The following is an 18,486-nucleotide window of genomic DNA, read 5'->3' as shown; positions in this document are numbered from 1 at the left end:
CAGTGGAGCAAACATTATATCAAAATTGTTTTAACCATAATACTTAACTTTTGTACAATGTGTTCCCTAATTACTCAGAGTGCCTTACCTTATCCTTACTATGACCCTACAATAAAAAATGTGGAGTTGGGTTGGCTGATAAGACCATATGTTAATCATCCATCTAAAACATTTTAGTGAATTAATGAGTGAAGACAGAGAATTCAATCAGCACTTCTTTGCAGATATGTACCTTGTACCTCAAGCATATATTTTGCATGCAGAAGATTACAGATTCAGATGTTGGTATCTCCAATATACTTATCTAAAACTCTGGGTAGCCATTGCCATTCAGGGTCAATATTACTGGACTAGATGAACTACTGTTCTGACTTATTATAGCAGCTTACATGTATCAGCTCTTTAATTCTTTCTTTTTTCAATATAAAGAGTATTGTTCATAAGAGAGCTTCATTCAGGGCATGGAAGTAGATCTGTTTCAAAACTCAACCAACATTCAGGCGATAACAATAGAGGTATCAAGGACAAGACTGCTGGGACAGATATGTTCGTTTAGTGCAGATACTAGAAAACCTAATAATGAAGAAGCAACCAAGCCCTCCATAACGTCTTATGGATTTTTTTGCTGTCTGTTTCTCAACCTTGGATGTGGAGGGCATCTGCACCATGTTTTGAAGATTGGCCTACCATCCCAGCTTCAGCTCTCACTCCAAGACCTACATGGTGATTGAATACTATGTACTCTGCACTACATAGAATCAATTAATACATATATATCCATCATGCAGTTCGGTTTTTTGGATAAGCAACTGAATCCAAAACACAGGGAAGAAATAATAAATAGTAAGCAAAGGGAATAAATGGTATGAAACAAGAAAAAGGAAAGGTAATGCACTTAAATCCAATTTATAAGAACATGAATTCCCCCTTTCCATAATTTCTCATCTTTATAACTCATCCCATCTTTGATTTCATGCTGTACCTTGAAACCTTGCTTTTTATTTTTCAAGCTCCTCTCCTTTTGCAGATCTCACCAACTCCATCCAGCCATGATTCTGTTTCTCCTTCCTCTTGACCCATATATTCTTCCTCCATGTATTTGTTTTGCAATTCAGTTCTCATTCATTCTTTCTACGTGGCCAAACCATATCAACAGTCCTTTCACGCTGATCACCCACTTTTGTGTTCAGCCTACATTTATTCTTTATCCATTCATTCTTGACTCTATTTCTTTTTGTTTTGTCCCACACACTTCTTAAGCCCCCCCCCCATTCCCGCTGCATTCAACTTTTATGTTTCTCCTGATATTTCCAGCTCTCACGCTCTTACACACAGCCAGTTTTGCTTCCTCTGACAAATAGGAATTCCTCACAACAAGTCCTATATCATTTACTCACTTTCTTCCAGCATTGGCGTGTCTTCAAATTTCTTCATCCATTTTCTTATCCATAGTAAACATTCTGTGAAGGAATTAAAAACCCATCATGTCTGTTTGGTTCATTTTATCTTTTCTGAAAAGAGGAGAACCAGAACAGCTTGATTCTGCAAGGACAAAATTTTGCTGAAATTAAAATGATAATGGCAACACAGGTAGTCCTCGACTTACGACCACAATTGAGCCCCAAATTTCTGTTGTTAAATGAAACAGTTGTTAAGTGAGTTTTGCTCCCATTTTACGACCTTTCTTGTCACAGTTGTTAAATGAATGCAGTGGTTAAGTTAGTAATATGGTTGTGAGGTGAATCTGGCTTCCCCCATTGACTTTGCTTGTCAGAAGGGCGCAAAAAATGATCACATGATCCCGGGATACTGCAACCGTCATAAATATGAGTCAGTTGCCTAGTGTCTGAATATTTATGAAGTGACCATGAGGACACTGCAATAGTTGTGTGAAAAATGGTCCTAAGTCACTTTTTTTCAGTGCTGTTGTAATGTCGAAGAGTCACTAAATGAACTGTTACAAGCTGAGGACTACTGGTACTATCATACTTAATACATATCAGTCCTAAAAATGCAATTCTGCATTATCTTAGTAGGATTTAGGCATAATAGGACTTATTTTGAGTAAATATTATCGTTGCCGAAAACTTGTGTTCATTTTCTAAAAAAAACCTGTAGTTTAAGATTTTCTCAATTTTTTTTTTAATTTTTTTGGCCAAATTTTTGTGATATCTCCCTGCTGAGCTGAAGGAGATCTGTCTTTTAAAACTGCCATTTGTGGGCATTCCTTGTGTCTTATACTTCAGATAACTTTGTAAAAAATGCCTCCCTGCCCTTCATTCATTCTTGGTTTCTAGGGTGATGTTTGCTATGTCACGACATAAGCAGTTGTCCGAATAGACCTGAAATGGCAGTTACTACCACATATAAACTAGCAGAAAATGCTGCCATTCTTGCTATGGTTCATTTCCTTTCTATTATGTTGCATTGTTTATGGAGTAGTTTCTTGCATTGCCCAATCTTTTGTCTGCTAATGTAACAAGAAAGACCCCCCATTGTCATGCACAAGAGGGCAGAGTTAACGTTGCTGTGGAAACCTTAACTTTGAATTCCTTGACTGGTGGAACTTTAAAAAAAAAAAAAAAAAGGAAAACACCCTGAGCAAATTAGGGCTATTGGGTGTTTTAGCTTCCTTTCCCACTCTTTTAATCTAGTCCTCCCATCCCACTTAATAAGGGAATGAAAAATTTCCTGCAATTGAAAGCATAAGGAGAACTTCTTGGGCAGGGAAACAGCAGCTGGACCTTTAAATGTGTGGCAAAGAGAATCCATTTTGTGCTGTCTCTTCCTATCTGTTTGATCAGACACATTGCTACCTTGGTTTAGAATAATTGGCAGTGCTATTTCTTGTAAGTTGTAGGAACACAATATTATTATGATTAATAATGACGGAGATGGTGGGGGAATTCAGTCTAGGTCTTGCTTGTGCCATTATGTATATTTTTCACTGATCAGGTTCTGATTAGGAAAAGCACCAAGCATGAACTACTTATAGGACCTGGTCACAGTTGTCATAGTGAAGGAATGTGGTCTGGGGTCCTGGGTAAAACCCTGGTTTATTATGAAAAGTTTGGATGGAACAACAGCATGAGCCAAACTTGATTTGCATACTTCACTGCATACAATGAGCATATTTGCATGTTATTCACTTGGGGAGGTGATAATAAGTCAAAAGACACTTGACTGACACTTCTTAGGATGAAATAAACTGGAATTACTCATTTCAAAGAAAATGCAAGAGTACTAATGAAAATTGAACACTAAAATTGATATCAAACATTTTAGAGGCCTTAGAACAAATATTTATGAGTGTAGAAATTGCTCAGAATTCAAATTCATTTTCGGTAATAGAATCCTATGTTTAGAAGGGATGTTAGAGGTCATCCAGTCCAGTTGACTACTCAGGTGGATGATCCACTCCAGCATTACTGACAGACCATCCAGCCTCTTACCTGAAGACTTGCAAATGAACTCACCACCTTATGAGGCAGCCCTTTGGGCTGACAACTAATATATTCAGGATTTCTTATTGTCTAAATTTGACAACAAGATTGCTAAATATCAAGATAGAAACTGAAATTAAACGTGATATATTTAATGGCACCACCAAGTTAGTTAAGACTTAGTGGGTCCATGTGCACATTGTTTGAAGCTTGTTTAGTGTTAAACCTTCCATATATTTTTGTGACATGATGTGTTTTTATGAATTTAGCCTATTTTTCTTGTTAATGGCTCATTATGTGAATCCAAAATGTAGCCTAACCCAATAGCCAGGTTTTGCTGAATGATTCTCAGGCAGCTTTCCTCTTATTCCTTCTGTTCAATTTCTTAAAAAGAAGGAAGTTCTCCTCCCAACCCCCAGAGCCAGCAGACATTAGTGCTATCTGAATATTTACACCCTGATGCTAATCTTCTTGCAAAAGGAGAAAGAACTAAGTGAAGGAGAAACAGCCCCTGGATTAAGTAGCTGGTGCCTTCTACATAATATCTTCTAAGGCTTCCCAGGGGAAGGGCAGAAATGGTTGATCTGGGATACCCATCAGAGGAGGACTTCCTGCTGACCTGATACCAGTAGGATCCTCAGCATTTCAGCTGCTGCAGCATGGCCCATGAATCTGGCCAATTGTTTCTTCTGAGGTTCTACTTTTAGTTGCACATTTCTCAGTTTTAGCAAATCTTGTGTGCTAAACTTCGCTCTGCACATGCTGTCTTCTCTCTTCTCTGTAATTGTAATAACAATATAATTGTTAGCAGTAAGTAACAAATCAGCATCCCAGTTTATTTGTTTGCAAAATGATCATCTTTTCTTGGGATTCTCATGTTCTTCTTTGGATCCAAGAAATGATTATGGCAAATGATTTCGGTGGAATGGATTCCTTCCCATGCTCAGTATGGGAGCCCTTAAGATCCCTGAAGACTGCTACCATATTTTACTGTGTCTTTTTCTCTCCATGTTAAGCATGGCCAATGTCTCCAATCTTTCTTTATAATCGTTTCTTACCAGGCCACTTGTCTTTATGGGTGTTCTCCTTTGGACAAAGTCCAGTGCCCAAAACCAGACACAATGTTCTATAGATACTGTACATCTAGTGTATGCAGAATGGAGTGGAACAGTGATTTCTCATGATCTTGACCCAATCCTCTATTTAATACTGACATGTTTTTGGCTCATATTCAAATTATGCTCCACCAAAACACCTTTCTCAAACATCATGTTGCCGAGCTTGACGCCCTACATCACATAATCATGCTTTCCTACCTAGATGGAGGCATTTTTCTGCCCATTATTCCAGCTTGTCAAGATCTTTCTGAATCTTGAGGTTATTGCCATCTATCTTATCCCACCTTGACAAATTTGATCCAATCTTGTTTATCTTTTCAAGATCATATTTTCTCTCCCCACATCAACGTCATTGATAACCGAACAGCATAGAGCCTAGATCAGGGGTCTTCAAGCTGGCTGAGGAATTCTGGGAGTTGAAATCCACAAGTCTTAAAGTTGCCAAGTTTGAAGACCCTTCGTCTAGATCAGGGGTAGGCAACCTTGCCTCTTTTATGACTTATGGACTTCAACTCCCAGAATTCCTGAGCCAGCCATGGGAGTTGAAGTACACGAGTCATAAAAGAGCCAAGATTGCTTACCCCTGGTCTAGATGGTGTTAATTTGACACAATGTATGCCACAGAGTGCTTAGAAAATCTAATTCTTGTACACAAAGCTACCTTCAAAATGTCTTAAGAGAGAATATTAAGGATTGTATGCCTTCCCAGTTTTTTTCTTTTAATTAATAAGAATCACAATAGCTGCAACACTACCAAATCTTGAAAAGATAAATTGGATTGGATCTGGTTAATGCTTGGATAAGAGATTACCAAGAAATATCAGACCTATAAACCACATTGGGAAATAAAAACAGTCACATCCCCTTTTTGCATTTTTGCACCTGTTTTGTGGTTAGTTCAGTTTTCGTTTAGCATATTGTGGTTGTTGGCCATGGTTTATGGGTTATAGCAAATCTACTTAGTGATTAATTCACTAAAAATAGTTAAGTAACCTGAAATAGTGGGATGAATAAATTTATTATTCTGACCAAATATGCTTAGGACAGAATCCTAGGATAACATCTGAAGTGCACATACAGTACTAAATGTTGATTGGAATTTATGGCAGGGAGGGAAAAGAGCAGTTAAGAAATATGAAGCATAAATTAAGAATAAAGAATACACACGCACGAAAGAGAACTAAAAATTATGTTGAGAAAATGGAATAATTGTGTATGCGTAAAATAAATATTGTTTTTTTTAAAAGTGATTGTGCAAGGGAATGATCTGTGGAGTTTAAAAGGTTACTTGATCTTGAGCTTCTGTCCAAGAACAAGAGATTTTGTGATGATTCCTCAAGTCAGAAGGCAAGCTTCTTATATGCACATTGTTAAATTGCCACTATGCCTTTCTTTCTCCCTCTCCAGTTTACTGAGGAACCTAACACTAATAACAGATAATCCGGAGAAGACCTACCCAACTCAAGCTTTCATTTGGGACAAATTTGAAAATATCTTTAAGACTGCTTCTGGCATTATTAATTATGCACCTGTGTTTAAATCCTATTTTTATCAAGGTCTGCTGGAGCTCTATAAAGACAATGTGCAGTATGTTGAGATCAGAGTTATGCTACCACCGGTAATACATTTCTCCTTCTTCTCCTTCTCCTTCTCTTTCCCCTCCCCTTCTCCTTCTTCTCCCCTCCCTCTTTCCCTCTCCTCTTCCTTATCCTCCATCTTCTCTTCCATCTCCCATTCCCTCTCCTCCTCTCTCCCTTCCCCTTCCCCCTCCTCATACTTCTTTGGTCTTCTTTGAAAAAGTACTGCTTGGGTGTCCCTTGATAGAATGGATAAAAATATACTTTTTAAAAACATCATAATCAAAATTCAAAAACTACCAGAATGGTAGTCCACTTCCCTTAAGGAGAGAGAGATCACCCTTCTTGAAGTAGGGGAAATCTCTCTATTTTTATATCATGTACAGTATATCCTATCCAGTGCTTGTATTTCCAGGTGGCAGTATATAACTGTTTTTTTCCTATACTGGGACTGATTGGACATATATAACCAGATCTTATTCTGTGGTTTGAATAAGAGTGGGCTACATACATCCAATGAGTCCAGATTTACCATGAAATTAGTCACATACTGCCTCCTGGTGATCTATGTTAGCAAGTGGTTACATATGGTATGTATAGTTTTCCTGTAAGAGCTTTTTTCACATGGTTTAAACTTTTGTATGTTCTTTTTTTGCCCACAGATATATGAGCTGGATGGAAGTCTTCATGATAAATTTTGGTCGGTGGCAGCTTTTGAAGAAGTGTCTAAGCAATTTGTAAATGATCATCCTGATTTTGTGGGCCTAAAACTTATATATACGACGTTCCGGTAAGGAATGTCTAGGTAGCTTTGTCAACTGGGGCAGGTCCATACATTTGAATTTAAGTAACTAATATTAACAAGTAAAGTGGAAGAACACAATTACATTGGCACTGAAAGGCCTGAAGAATCAGGCTGGGTTTAGATCCTTTTGGGGGGAAAAAACATCTGTATTGTTGACTCCAACTTATCAATCAATATTAACTAGCAAAAATAAAACCATCTTAATTTTTTAAAAATTAAACCACCTTTGGGTAATGACTAAAAATCGCATCGTTTTCTTTATAGCTATCTATCCAATACCTATCTAGAGATATGTTTCTTCCTGACCCTTACTAGGATTATGAATCCATAAATTCTGAATTACAGACCAGCACCCACATCATTGTAGCTAGTGGCAAGAGAAATGGGCAACACAAGATGTATCAGAGCTTCCTTAACTGTTTCTGGGTGAATTTTTAAAGCCTACCAGTCTCCTGCCTTCCTGTGCTCCAACTTCTTATTGCCATGGAATAGAAATTAGATCAATTGATACAAAAGAGCTAAGTTTGATGGACTTTGTGGGTTTGTTGGAGAGTGTTAAAGGGAAGGAGCTTGAAAGTACATAGGCATGGGACTAAGATAGAATTGAACCTCACCACCTCTGAAGTTGGGATGTAGCAAGTACTGAATCTTCAGAAGGATGAACCTAAAATATAATATAATGGAAGGGAGGAATAACTTGGCTTATTCTAAGCCAATCCAAATTGAGCTTGACATCATAATGAGCATGTTGAAGAATTTCAGGTGTGAAGTACGTGTTTGGTACTATAAAAAGAATCCCTTTTGGCATGTTTCCCCAATTTGATACCCTCAAAGTTATTCAGAGATTGTGAGATTTATAGTCTAACATATGGCAGGGGTACCAACATTGATTGGTAAGGCTGATGTGAGTTAAGTATTTTGTTCCAATTTTTTCATTAAAAAGGGAGCCTGATTAAGTACATAGTCGCATCTTAGCTCATAAGGGTGTTGTCTGGCTGAGGAATTCTGGAAGTTGAAGTCTACAAGTCTTAAAGTTGCCAAGTTTAGAGATCCCTAAATTACATCATTGTAATTCTGGGATGAATGCATTAATATGCAGGTATTGCCTGCAGATGGGATTATCCATGAGTATATACCTTATAAACATACTAAATAAATAGCCTTTCTCTCATGACTTCTTTCTCCCTGTTGTTGGTGAACTGGTTAGGTATATATTCTGCTTTTCAGGCATCATACAAGTTTAACCAAATATTTGTTCAGCACTTTTTAATCAAAGCAACAGTATCTACAACCTTTTTTTCCTTGATATTTTCTCCTGCTTTTGCCTTTCAGAAAGCAAAGTGTTTCCCAGATCAAAGAAGCTATTCACACAGCCATCAAACTCAGAACTAAATTCCCAAATACTGTGGCAGGGTTTGATTTGGTAATTCCTGATATTCCTCATGGGTTTTATGTTTTATTTTAGAAGGACTGCAAGGGGATGAAATAGTGGGGAGCTAAAGTATTTAAGTTGCAGTCCCATCACATGACTACCTTAGCCCTGCACTGAAGCCCAGACCAGATGCTCAACCAGGAAATTGTTAGATTATATTAACAGAATTTTGCAAGACTGAAAGTATTTCTCCCCTGCTTCCCTTTTACATATAGTCTTTGACTTACAACCACTTGTTTAGTGGCTGTTCAAAGTTGCAACAGCACTGACCATTTTTCACACTTAAACCATTGCAGCCTTTCCATGGTCACATGGTCAGAATCCAGGTACTTGGCAACTGGCATTATTTATGACAGTTGTACTATCCTGGGGTCATGTAATCACCATTCATGATCTTCCCAGCTGGCTTTCAACAAGCAAAGTCAAGGGAAGCCAGATTCACTTAACTGCAGAGATTTGCTTAACAACTGTGGCAAACAGGTCATAAAAAGGGGCAAAACTTATTTAATAATTGCCTTGCTTAGCACAAAAATATAGGGCTCAATTGTCGTAAGTTGAGGACTACCTGAAATTTGGGAGGGTCTCTAATTTCCAGTGCCATTCCCCTCTTCTGTGCACTGAGACATCTTGAACGTTCTGGTTATCTACTTTGCAGTTTTCCCTCCTGTCTGCCAAGGTCATTCCCACATACTATTTCATTTCATCATCTTATAAAGAAAACACCCAAACAGTTGAACCTTAGACTTATTTCTGAGACAGAATTTTATAGATAAGCTGGTAATCTTTGACTTATGACTGGCTGTTTAATGATCATTTGAAGTTACAATAGGCTCAAAAAAAAATTATTCACCATCTCAAAGTCATGACTGCTGTACCAGCTCCATAAGTCACGTGATACATTTTGGAAGATTGGCAACCAACTTGCAGCATTTTGTTGTCACGTGATCATGTTTTGTAACTTTTTTGGAGTTACAGTTACCATATTTTCCGTCGTATAAGACGACTTTCTAGGCATGCAAATCGGCTCCGAAGTCGGGGGTTGTCTTATACGCTGAGTCGTCTTATACACCGGAAATTACAGTGACTCATTTAATCACAGTAGCTGACTTAACAACCACCATAAAAATGGTCTTAAAATTGAGTCCAGTCATGTGATGACTCAGCTTACAATCACAATGACTTAGAACCAAAATTCTGGGCTCAATTGTAGTCATAATTCAAGGAGTATCTGTATTGTAAGCCTTGTGAACATTGCCTGTGTTGATCAAGTGAGAAACTGAACTATAGAATTTCCGTACTTATAGCTCTGTACCTCACTGCTGGAGTGGAGACCACTGCCTCACAATCCATTTCATTTGCATGCCCTTCCCAAGATAGTATTAAACGGGTCCTCAACCTTGGCAACTTTAAAACTTGTGGACTTCAACTCCCAGAATTCTTCAGCCAACTTTGCTGGCTGAGGAATTCTAGGAGTTGAAGTTCACAAGTCTTAAAGTTGCCAAGGTGGAGGACCCCTGGTATAAAACAAACCTACTTCACTTCTGCTTTGCCAGAGTGCTAATGCTTTCAGGTGCTCACTATTGCTGGCTGAATAATCTGAAACACAAGCTGGGAAGCAGGGGGTATGGCAGGCAGGCAGTTGGCCCCAGTGAAAGAACAGAAAGAAAAGATTGGGTTTTTGAATTTGCAGTAATCCAGTGGCTTCTTATGGGCCATTGCTGTTTGCAGCTGGTGCCATGCTACAGGTAATCCTTGACTTACAATAGTTCATTTAGTGACCGTTTGAAGTTACAACGGCACTGAAAAAAGTGACCTATGACCATTTTTCACACTTATGACTGTTGCAGCATCCCCTGGTGATGTGGTTTACATTCAGATGTTTGACAACTGGCTCATCTTTATGATGGTTGCAGTGTCCTGGGGTCATGTGATCATCTTTTGTGATCTTCTGACAAGCAAATCAATGGGGAAGCCAGATTCAATTAACATCCGTGATACTAATTTAACAAGTGCAGTGATTTACTTAAGAAATGTGACAAGAAAAGTTGTAGAATGGTGCAAAACTCATTTAACAAATTTCTTTCATAGCAATATAAATTCTGGGCTCAGAATAATAGAGTAGATTTGTTTGGTTTTTTAAAATGATAAATAGTTATTGATATATTAATAATACCTAAGTACTGAATGCTGATCCAGAGCAATGGTCTTTTTCAGGTTGGTTGGGAAGATGGTGGATACTCTCTCTGGGAACTGAAAGAAGCTTTAAGTTTGCCAGAAACCCAAGGAATTAAGTTGCCATATTTCTTTCATGCTGGTGAGACAAGTAAGCACAAATACATCACAGTGCTCCTTTGAAGTGCAATAAATCAGAAATTAATTCTGCAAACTTCTTTGTAATTACCTCTTGAGGTGGACCTTTTGAACACAGTAGTAGGTATTTCTACGTAAATATACATCTATATATGACAGTAGTTCTCAACCTGTGGTCTGCAGACCCCTGGGGGACCAAGATGTCATCACATGAAGGCTTGAAGAAATGTTATTATTTAAATCTTGAGTTACGTCCTGGTGGTCTATGACCATGGTCTGTGGCCAAAAATGATATTTAAAGGGGGTCCGTGGTGAAGAAAAGGTTGAGAAACACTGATATATGATATTCACTCATCAGTGCTGAGATCAGATTGCTGTTCTCAGAAATTCTCACACATTTTCCAAAGTACAGAAGGATATAAAAAAGCCAATATGACACAAAAGACAGGACAGGTGTGGGGATCCTGAAGGTTTATCTTGGAACATCCTAGATGTTAGGATTAAATTAGATCTGATGACAGAAAACTATAGGGAAAATATGGAGTTAACTTTGGTTGGCAATCTTACTTAGCAGACCGTATATGTGCAAATAGCCCATTGCATCAGGCCTCAATTTATGACTTAATGGAGCCTGGAATTTTCAGAGTAAATCATGATGGTCGTAAGTTGAGAGACCTGTGTGTCTTGAATTTATGAGTCTTTTTGCAACAGTCATTAAGCGAATGATTAATGTTTGGCAACTTTGAGCAAATGACTTTAGTTGAATTTCATGAAGGATTTTGCTCCATGGATAAAATAGGTATATGATACCATTGTGACTTAGTTTAAATCCTTAAAAAGAAAACACCTTGTGAGAAATCTTCATGTTCTTCTGCAGAAGATGCTAAAAGGTTTTTCCACACACTGCATTAATATTTTTTCTTTCAGAATAAAATTTTGAGAGAGTTTTACCATGATGGCCATCCTTTTGTAAAGGTATAATAACTCTTCTTTTTCTATATTACTCAGACTGGGAAGGCACTTCAATCGATAACAATTTGTTGGATGCTCTGTTATTGAATACCAAGCGGATTGGTCACGGCTTTGCCCTTGCCAAGCATTCAGAAGTTAGGAGGTTGGCGTTGAAAGGAAATATTGCTGTAGAAGTCTGTCCTATTTCTAATCAGGTATTGTTCAAGAAAAAGAGAGCTGAGCTTTGCTCTAGAATCTTCTGGGATAGGAGATGACTTAATGTATTATTTCCAATCCTTTTATAAACCTCATAGGCTTCCATAGAAAATGAAAAATACTAGGTTTTATTTGGGAATATTCCTGTCAGCCCAGAAAAGAGGAAAGATAAAAGATGTAGATTGAGGAACATTCTAGATGTTAAGATTAAGTTAGATGGGATGACAAAAAACTATAGGGAAAATATGGAGTTAACCCTTACTTAGCAGACAGTCCATGTGCAAATAGCTCAATATATATAGTCTTACACTTATGACCTTAATGCAGGGGTGTAAAACTCAATTTCATTGAGGGCCATATCAGCATTGCGGTTGCCCTCGGGGGACTGGGTGGGTGTGGCCTACTGGGTGGGTGTGGATGGAGTGGGTGTGGCCTGCTGGGTGGGCGTGGCCATCTCCATATCATTCGCGTCAAGAGTGCCTGTGGGGGCCTGGGCAGGAGCGGGACAGATCTGAGGGTCTTTGGCAGAAGAGAGTGGGACCAGGGCAAGCACCAAGGCATGGTCCATTTCTTCATTCCTCACAAAGGGTGACACCTCCCCAGCATGCACTCAGGGGGCGGGGCCGACACGACAGGGGCTGGTTCCTCGCTTTTCTAGACGGCCTTGTGGAGCTAGGACTGAATGTGTTTCAGCATAGATGGCCACCACAAAATTGTACATTGGCTCTCGGCCGGCCTGGGCCAGGACCAAGGCATTGGGGGCTGTTCCCTCACTGTTTCCAGGATGGCTTCGCAGGCCACATGAAACCATTTCACGGGCCGCATCCGGTCCCTGGGACTTGTCTGCCTTAATGGAACCTGGAATTTTCATTGTAAGTCATGATGGCCATGGGTCAAGGCCATGGGTCTTGGGTCAAGGCGTGACCTGACCCAAATTTATGACTTTTTTGTGGCAGTCATTAAGCCAGAATAAAAGAGTATAAAGAATAAGAGGCCAAAAACCAGTACAAATGTTGTAAACAGTGGTCACATGACTGCAGGAACACTAAAAATTAGCCGGTTGCCAAGCACCTGAAATTCCAAATCATGTGACCAGAAGGGGTTTGTGCAGCCACCAGAATTCCAGAACTGGGTTATAAGTAACTTTTGGGAGAATCCATCATAACTTCAAACGGTTGCTAAGTGAGGGATACACCAAGAAAGTTATTAAGAGACAAATAATTATAGGCTAAAAGGAAATTGTATTCTTAGATGGAAACATTATATCTCTGTCTACATGGTGAAATACAAAAATGGGAAGAATAAACATTAGTCTTTCTGAAACAAGCAGGCTAAAGATTAGAGTCCTGTATCAGTTTTTCAATCATGGAAGAGCAGGTTAGAGTTAGAAACAAAATACCACCTTTTCCATGCTGTCTAGCACTCAGTAGGATAAAAGATGCAAAGAGAGGAAGTCATTGAGGGCAGCTGGATTTGCTTAACAATAATTCATTTTAACAACTACAGTGATTTGCCAAACCACCATGGCAAAAAAGGTCATAAAGTTGGACATGACTCCGTTAAAAGCCGCCTTGCTTAGCAATGGAAATTCTGGTCCCAATTGCCATAAGTCAAAGACTACCTGTAGAGGAAACGACAAATGAGAAGAAGAGAAAGAAAAGAATCTTGAGGGGAAAAAAGTCCAGAAGGTGTAAAATATTTATTTAAGATCTGTTGATTCAACTGCAGTTGATTCCTGAATACTGTTTAAGTTTCTGGAGAGATGTTTACTGCTCTCTTACTACTGGTTGAATAACCTCAACCGTTTAGAAAAGTAGGTATTTTGTTGCTCACCATATCCAAATAGTAGCTCTTTTGTGCATAGACAAGCCCTCCTTGTGACAGTGATTTTGTGACTCCCAGAATTCCTGAGCCAGCCATGCTGAGGGGAAAGGGAGAGGTTTCCAAGCTGAGCCATGCTGGCTCAGGACTTCTGGGAGTTGAAGTCCATGAGTCATAAAAGAGCCAAGGTTGCCTACCCCTGATCTAGATAAGTTCTCAGAATTCTGAATGTCCCCTAGGACCAATGGGCTCACAACCATATGCAGATTTAACTAAAATAACTCTTGGCTTATGTGTTCTTCTTCAAGGTCCTGAAGCTAGTATCAGATCTGAGAAACCATCCTGCTGCTTTTCTGTTGTCAGAGGGTCATCAGATAGTGGTTGCCTCTGATGATCCGTCCATTTTTGGAGCAAAGGGATTATCCTATGACTTCTATGAGATGTTTATGGGCATAGGAGGGATGAGTGCCGATCTGAGAACTCTGAAGCAACTGGTGCTAAACTCTTTAAAGTAAGTGCATCTCTTTTGTATGCTGACATTTATGGACCCAAAAATCCCATGTATGTACAAACCTTTGTCCAAACAGGGCAATAAATAGGGACAACGTTTAGAGCCAGATGAACTTTTCATACATATCACCACTCTAGTTTATATCAGCATTGAATTAAGAGTCAACAAAATTTGGATAGGAAGCCCAAATATGAAACTATATCTACCCTGCCATAATAGGATTTTTTTTGTATAAAAAATGAAAATACACAGTTTGCTGACCCAAAAGATTTAGGTACTTGGGATGGAACTAGGTGGAGTCTTCTTCTTCACAACTATACAGGCTATAAAAACACTTTACAAGAACTACAAATTCTCCCCTTTGTTGTTTATTGTGCCCATCACCTTCTTCCTAGAGTGCCAGTCCTATTAAAAGTCCTACTAAATTCAGTAAGATGTATTTTTTTATTAGATCTGCCAAAGCATAATGGTGCATATTTTCTCCTTCTCTGTTTCTCTCCTGCTGATACTATCTCTGCTTCTGCTCCTCACTCCCTGAACTTCCAAACCAATACTTAAGTAAAGATTGGGAATGAATGGGCCATTGCTCTCTATTCTTCCTAGATTCTATTGACCTAAAGGTTGTGCAAATCCTCAACGTGCCAACCTTTTGTCTTGAAGGGATTTTTTAACCTTCTGTGGCCTCCATCTGGCACTCATCCATTCAGCAAAAACAGTGGAATGGATGGACTCAAGCAAGGCCATCTAAAGCAGTGGTTCTCAACCTTTCTAATGCCGCGACCCCATAATACAGTTCCCCATGTTGTGGTGACCCCCAACCACTTATACATCACCAGGGGCGTGGCCAAAGGGGATGCCAGGGGCGTGGCCAAAGAAAAGGGGGGAAAAATGGCGGACAGCCTTATTTGGCGACCCCCTTGAAATGGTCGTTCGACCCCAAATGGGGTCCCGACCCACAGGTTGAGAACCACTGATCTAAAGGATCTTAGATCAATTCCTGAAAGCTGCTGGACGTTAGCCTCAAGCCCAGCATCAGAATGAAAGAAAACGAATATACGTGTCACACGATAATGTTGCTGGATCCAATCTGGGTCGGTCACCAGGACCAAAGGTTTAGCCTTCCAAGCTTTTGGACTCGTGCTCAGAGAACTTCTCTCTAGCAGACACTAGACACTCTGCTAGAGAGAAGTTCCCTGAGGATGGGCTCCAGCACAAGTCTGAAAACTCAGGACTAAACCCTTGATCCCGGTGACCGACCCAGATTGGATCCTGCACCAGCATCAGAAACCTGATCCACTCCTATAGACAGTAGTACAACAGTGACACAAGCGTTTTCTCCTCTTACTCTGAGCTTGAGGCTGGGGTCGTAACAACTACTATATTAAGAACTTTTGCTGAGCTACAAAAATATCCACAGTCTTTAGTCGGGCACAAAATAGTGGCATTTGTTGTCCCATTACCTATCCCTGTCCTGCTTCTTTATCCTTTTCTCAGTTCTAAAAGACACCTGATTTCCCTCCAAAGGTTATGGGTAATGGATTCTATCAGATTTGACCCACTCAGCAAGCAATGGAATCAGGGGAGAAATTTATTTTAAGTGGTACAGTTAAGGATGACTTCAGCCTTCCTTACTCACATGAGTGGGCAAGAATATGAGGCAAAAAAAGATATTGCTGGCCATGTTGGCATCACCATTAAGTGCAAATGAGAATTGGCTTCAGTGTGCTTAGTTGGAAAGCAAGCCATAGTCCATTTATTCAGTATCTCCTGAGTACAAATGTGTTGAGTTTTAAGAGTATGATTTGGGGGGGGGGGTGAGAGGGAGGAGGGCTGCTTGCATTCGTTTCTTAAAGAGTATCTTGCTATCTTTGAGTCTTTTCCCTTCATAGATACAGTAGTATGCAACCCGCTGAGAAGATAAAGGCCATGAACATTTGGCAAAAAAAATGGGACCACTTCATTGCCAATTCTGCAGCTTCGCCCCAGGTAGCTGTTGGGAAATAGTAGAGATTCTATACAAAATCTTGCTTCTCCCAGGTAATTTGATCAGATCATTGCTCACTTAACAATCTAGCAAAAATAATTGAAATCAGAACATACTCCATAAAGGTGGAATTATTGTATTGAGATTGAATCGAAGTAGTGACCCTTTCCCCTCTAATAGTGGAAATTCTTCTGAGTTTGGGTTATATTGGTAATTATTGTTGTATAATTGTGGGTAAATAAGAGGAAGGAGTAGGAAAATTGACTATGAGACTGAAAGAAAAAGAAGAAGCAGAATATTATCAAACTTGGGACTTATTTTATCGGTGGCTCGAGGAAAGAATAAAGGATTAGGAATTAAATATGTATTAGCAAATGTAAACTCAGACAGCAGGTTGGTTGAAAAATTATTTTTGTATGTATGGAAAAAAATTAATAAAGCCTTTTAAAACAAAAAAAGAGGAAAGAGTATAAAGTACAGGTAGTCCTCGACTTATAACCATTCCTTTAGTGACAGTTCAAAGTTACAACAGGGGTCTTGGTGCTCTCTGAGCTTGTTTTCTTGCAGACATTTCATTAACTCTAGCATTGATGATGTTACCTAGTTAGAGTAATGAAATGTCTGCAAGAAAACAAACAAGCTCAGAGAGCACCAAGGACCCTCATTTCAACCCTGAGCAGCAAATATTCTCCTTCATTGATACCACATATGGGTATCAAATGCTTCAGACAGCACGCAAATGGGAAAAAAATTCCTGCAGGCACACTTCCACCAAAGAACAACTTTTCTTCCTGCATATGCTCTACCTACCAGTGTCAGGTACAAGCCTCCAATCAACTGCCCAGTTGGATGGAAAATAGCCCCAGAAAGGGAGCGATAAAAAAAGACTAGCACTGATGACGTTACCTAGTTAGGGTAATGAAATATCTGCAAGAAAACCAGCAAGCTCAGAGAGCTCCAAGGCCACAAATATTCTCCTTCAAAGTTACAGCAGCACTGAAAAATGTGACTTAACAACCAGTGCTCACACTTAACAACCAACATAACATCTCCACAGTCACAATTTGGTTGCTTGGCATCCAATATGTATTTACTGTGGTTGCAACTTAACCCGGGGTCATGTCATCACCATTTGGGACTTTCCCAACTGGCTATTGGCAAAGAAAGTCAATGAGAAAAAGCAGGATTTGCTTAAAGATTGCATCATTCATTTAACAACCATGACAAAAGGGTTGTATTATTAGGCATGGCTCCCTTAAAAGCCACCATCCTTAACAACAGACATTCTGGTTTCAATTGTGGCCATACGTCAAGGACTACCTGTGCAGTATTTTTACAGCTTTGAATTGACCATTTATCTTTTTAAACTTATGAAGGATTAAAAATCTAATAATAATAATGAATGTTATTATATTAGCTATATGTTGCTCAGAGTGGTTCATGATGGGAGCCGCCCATAAGCCCAGTAAAATAAATAAAAGAATAGAGGAAGGATCAATCGCTTATAGATATTTAACACAGATTAATATACTTGGCTCCAATTGTAACAATTGCTCATTACTACTTTTGTTTATCAAACATGTATTACAGGTATACGAACTATCAGAAGAGAAACAATTACTTGAATTTTGGGGCTAGAAAAATACAGAAATACAATGAAATGCTTACACGTATGCTTCTTTTTAAAAGCTAGTGTTTAAAATATATGCAGCCTAGTTTTACAGCATAGAAAAGGTAAGAACCTTGCTGACTTTCAAACAACCAGTGATAAGGGATGTTTGCAGTTTAGTTCAGAAATATCTGAACGGCCACATATCTCCCCACAATTATACAGGTGTAATAATATTTATTGAATGTATCTATTTCATTTTATACATAAGCCAGGTGGTTTACAAAAGTTTAATGAAGTGCAGTGTAGTAATACTATAGATTAGAAACTTATATTAGAGTTGAAAATGGATTATATTTCAGTTTTTTTTCCCTTAGCAGTAATACAAAAAAAAAATTAAATGTTTTTTAATTTATTTAATTAATATCCTCTTCAATTCATTTGAATTATATTTAACTAATCAGATTTGATTTCACTATAAAGACATAAATAAAGCACATTTTTTTCTGGAGGAAAAAATATTGTTAAATAGTAATAGCAGAATGAGGCATTCTTTTTTATATGTATCAGAGATCAATGCTATTCATTGTACACAAAGCTACCTTCATTATATATATGTAATGTTAAAATGCTGATAATCAGTTATGAATACATTAATCATGTAATGGAGCATATTTGAATTTTACTCTAATAAATAACTTCTATCATA

At 38.7% G+C, this 18,486-nt stretch overlaps 1 protein-coding gene across 10 annotated transcripts in view; it reads left to right on the top strand.

Annotated features, from left to right (window-relative positions):
* The window catches only part of ADA2 (adenosine deaminase 2), a 50,789-nt gene extending 32,303 nt beyond the window's left edge, over positions 1-18,486 (top strand). For 6 of the 10 annotated variants that reach the window (XM_039363142.1, XM_039362978.1, XM_039363222.1 and 3 more), the window contains 8 exons: positions 5,969-6,179; positions 6,801-6,928; positions 8,276-8,366; positions 10,590-10,698; positions 11,694-11,851; positions 13,982-14,184; positions 16,074-16,170; positions 17,759-18,486. In XM_039363142.1, coding sequence (XP_039219076.1) covers positions 5,969-6,179; positions 6,801-6,928; positions 8,276-8,366; positions 10,590-10,698; positions 11,694-11,851; positions 13,982-14,184; positions 16,074-16,170; positions 17,759-17,806 — 1,045 coding nt within the window. In that variant the 3' untranslated portion in view covers positions 17,807-18,486. Of the gene's footprint in view, positions 1-5,968; positions 6,180-6,800; positions 6,929-8,275; positions 8,367-10,589; positions 10,699-11,693; positions 11,852-13,981; positions 14,185-16,073; positions 16,222-17,758 lie in introns of all 10 variants that reach the window. The other 4 variants (XM_039363547.1, XM_039363467.1, XM_039363710.1 and 1 more) reach the window with 2 other exon arrangements.

Source organism: Crotalus tigris, unplaced genomic scaffold, assembly GCF_016545835.1.
Source record: "Crotalus tigris isolate CLP2741 ecotype Arizona unplaced genomic scaffold, ASM1654583v1 scf7180000017541.2806704, whole genome shotgun sequence".
Lineage (NCBI taxonomy): Eukaryota > Metazoa > Chordata > Lepidosauria > Squamata > Viperidae > Crotalus > Crotalus tigris.
The sequence above is the reverse complement of the archived record's forward strand: the minus strand, read 5'-3'. Positions and strand labels throughout refer to the sequence as shown.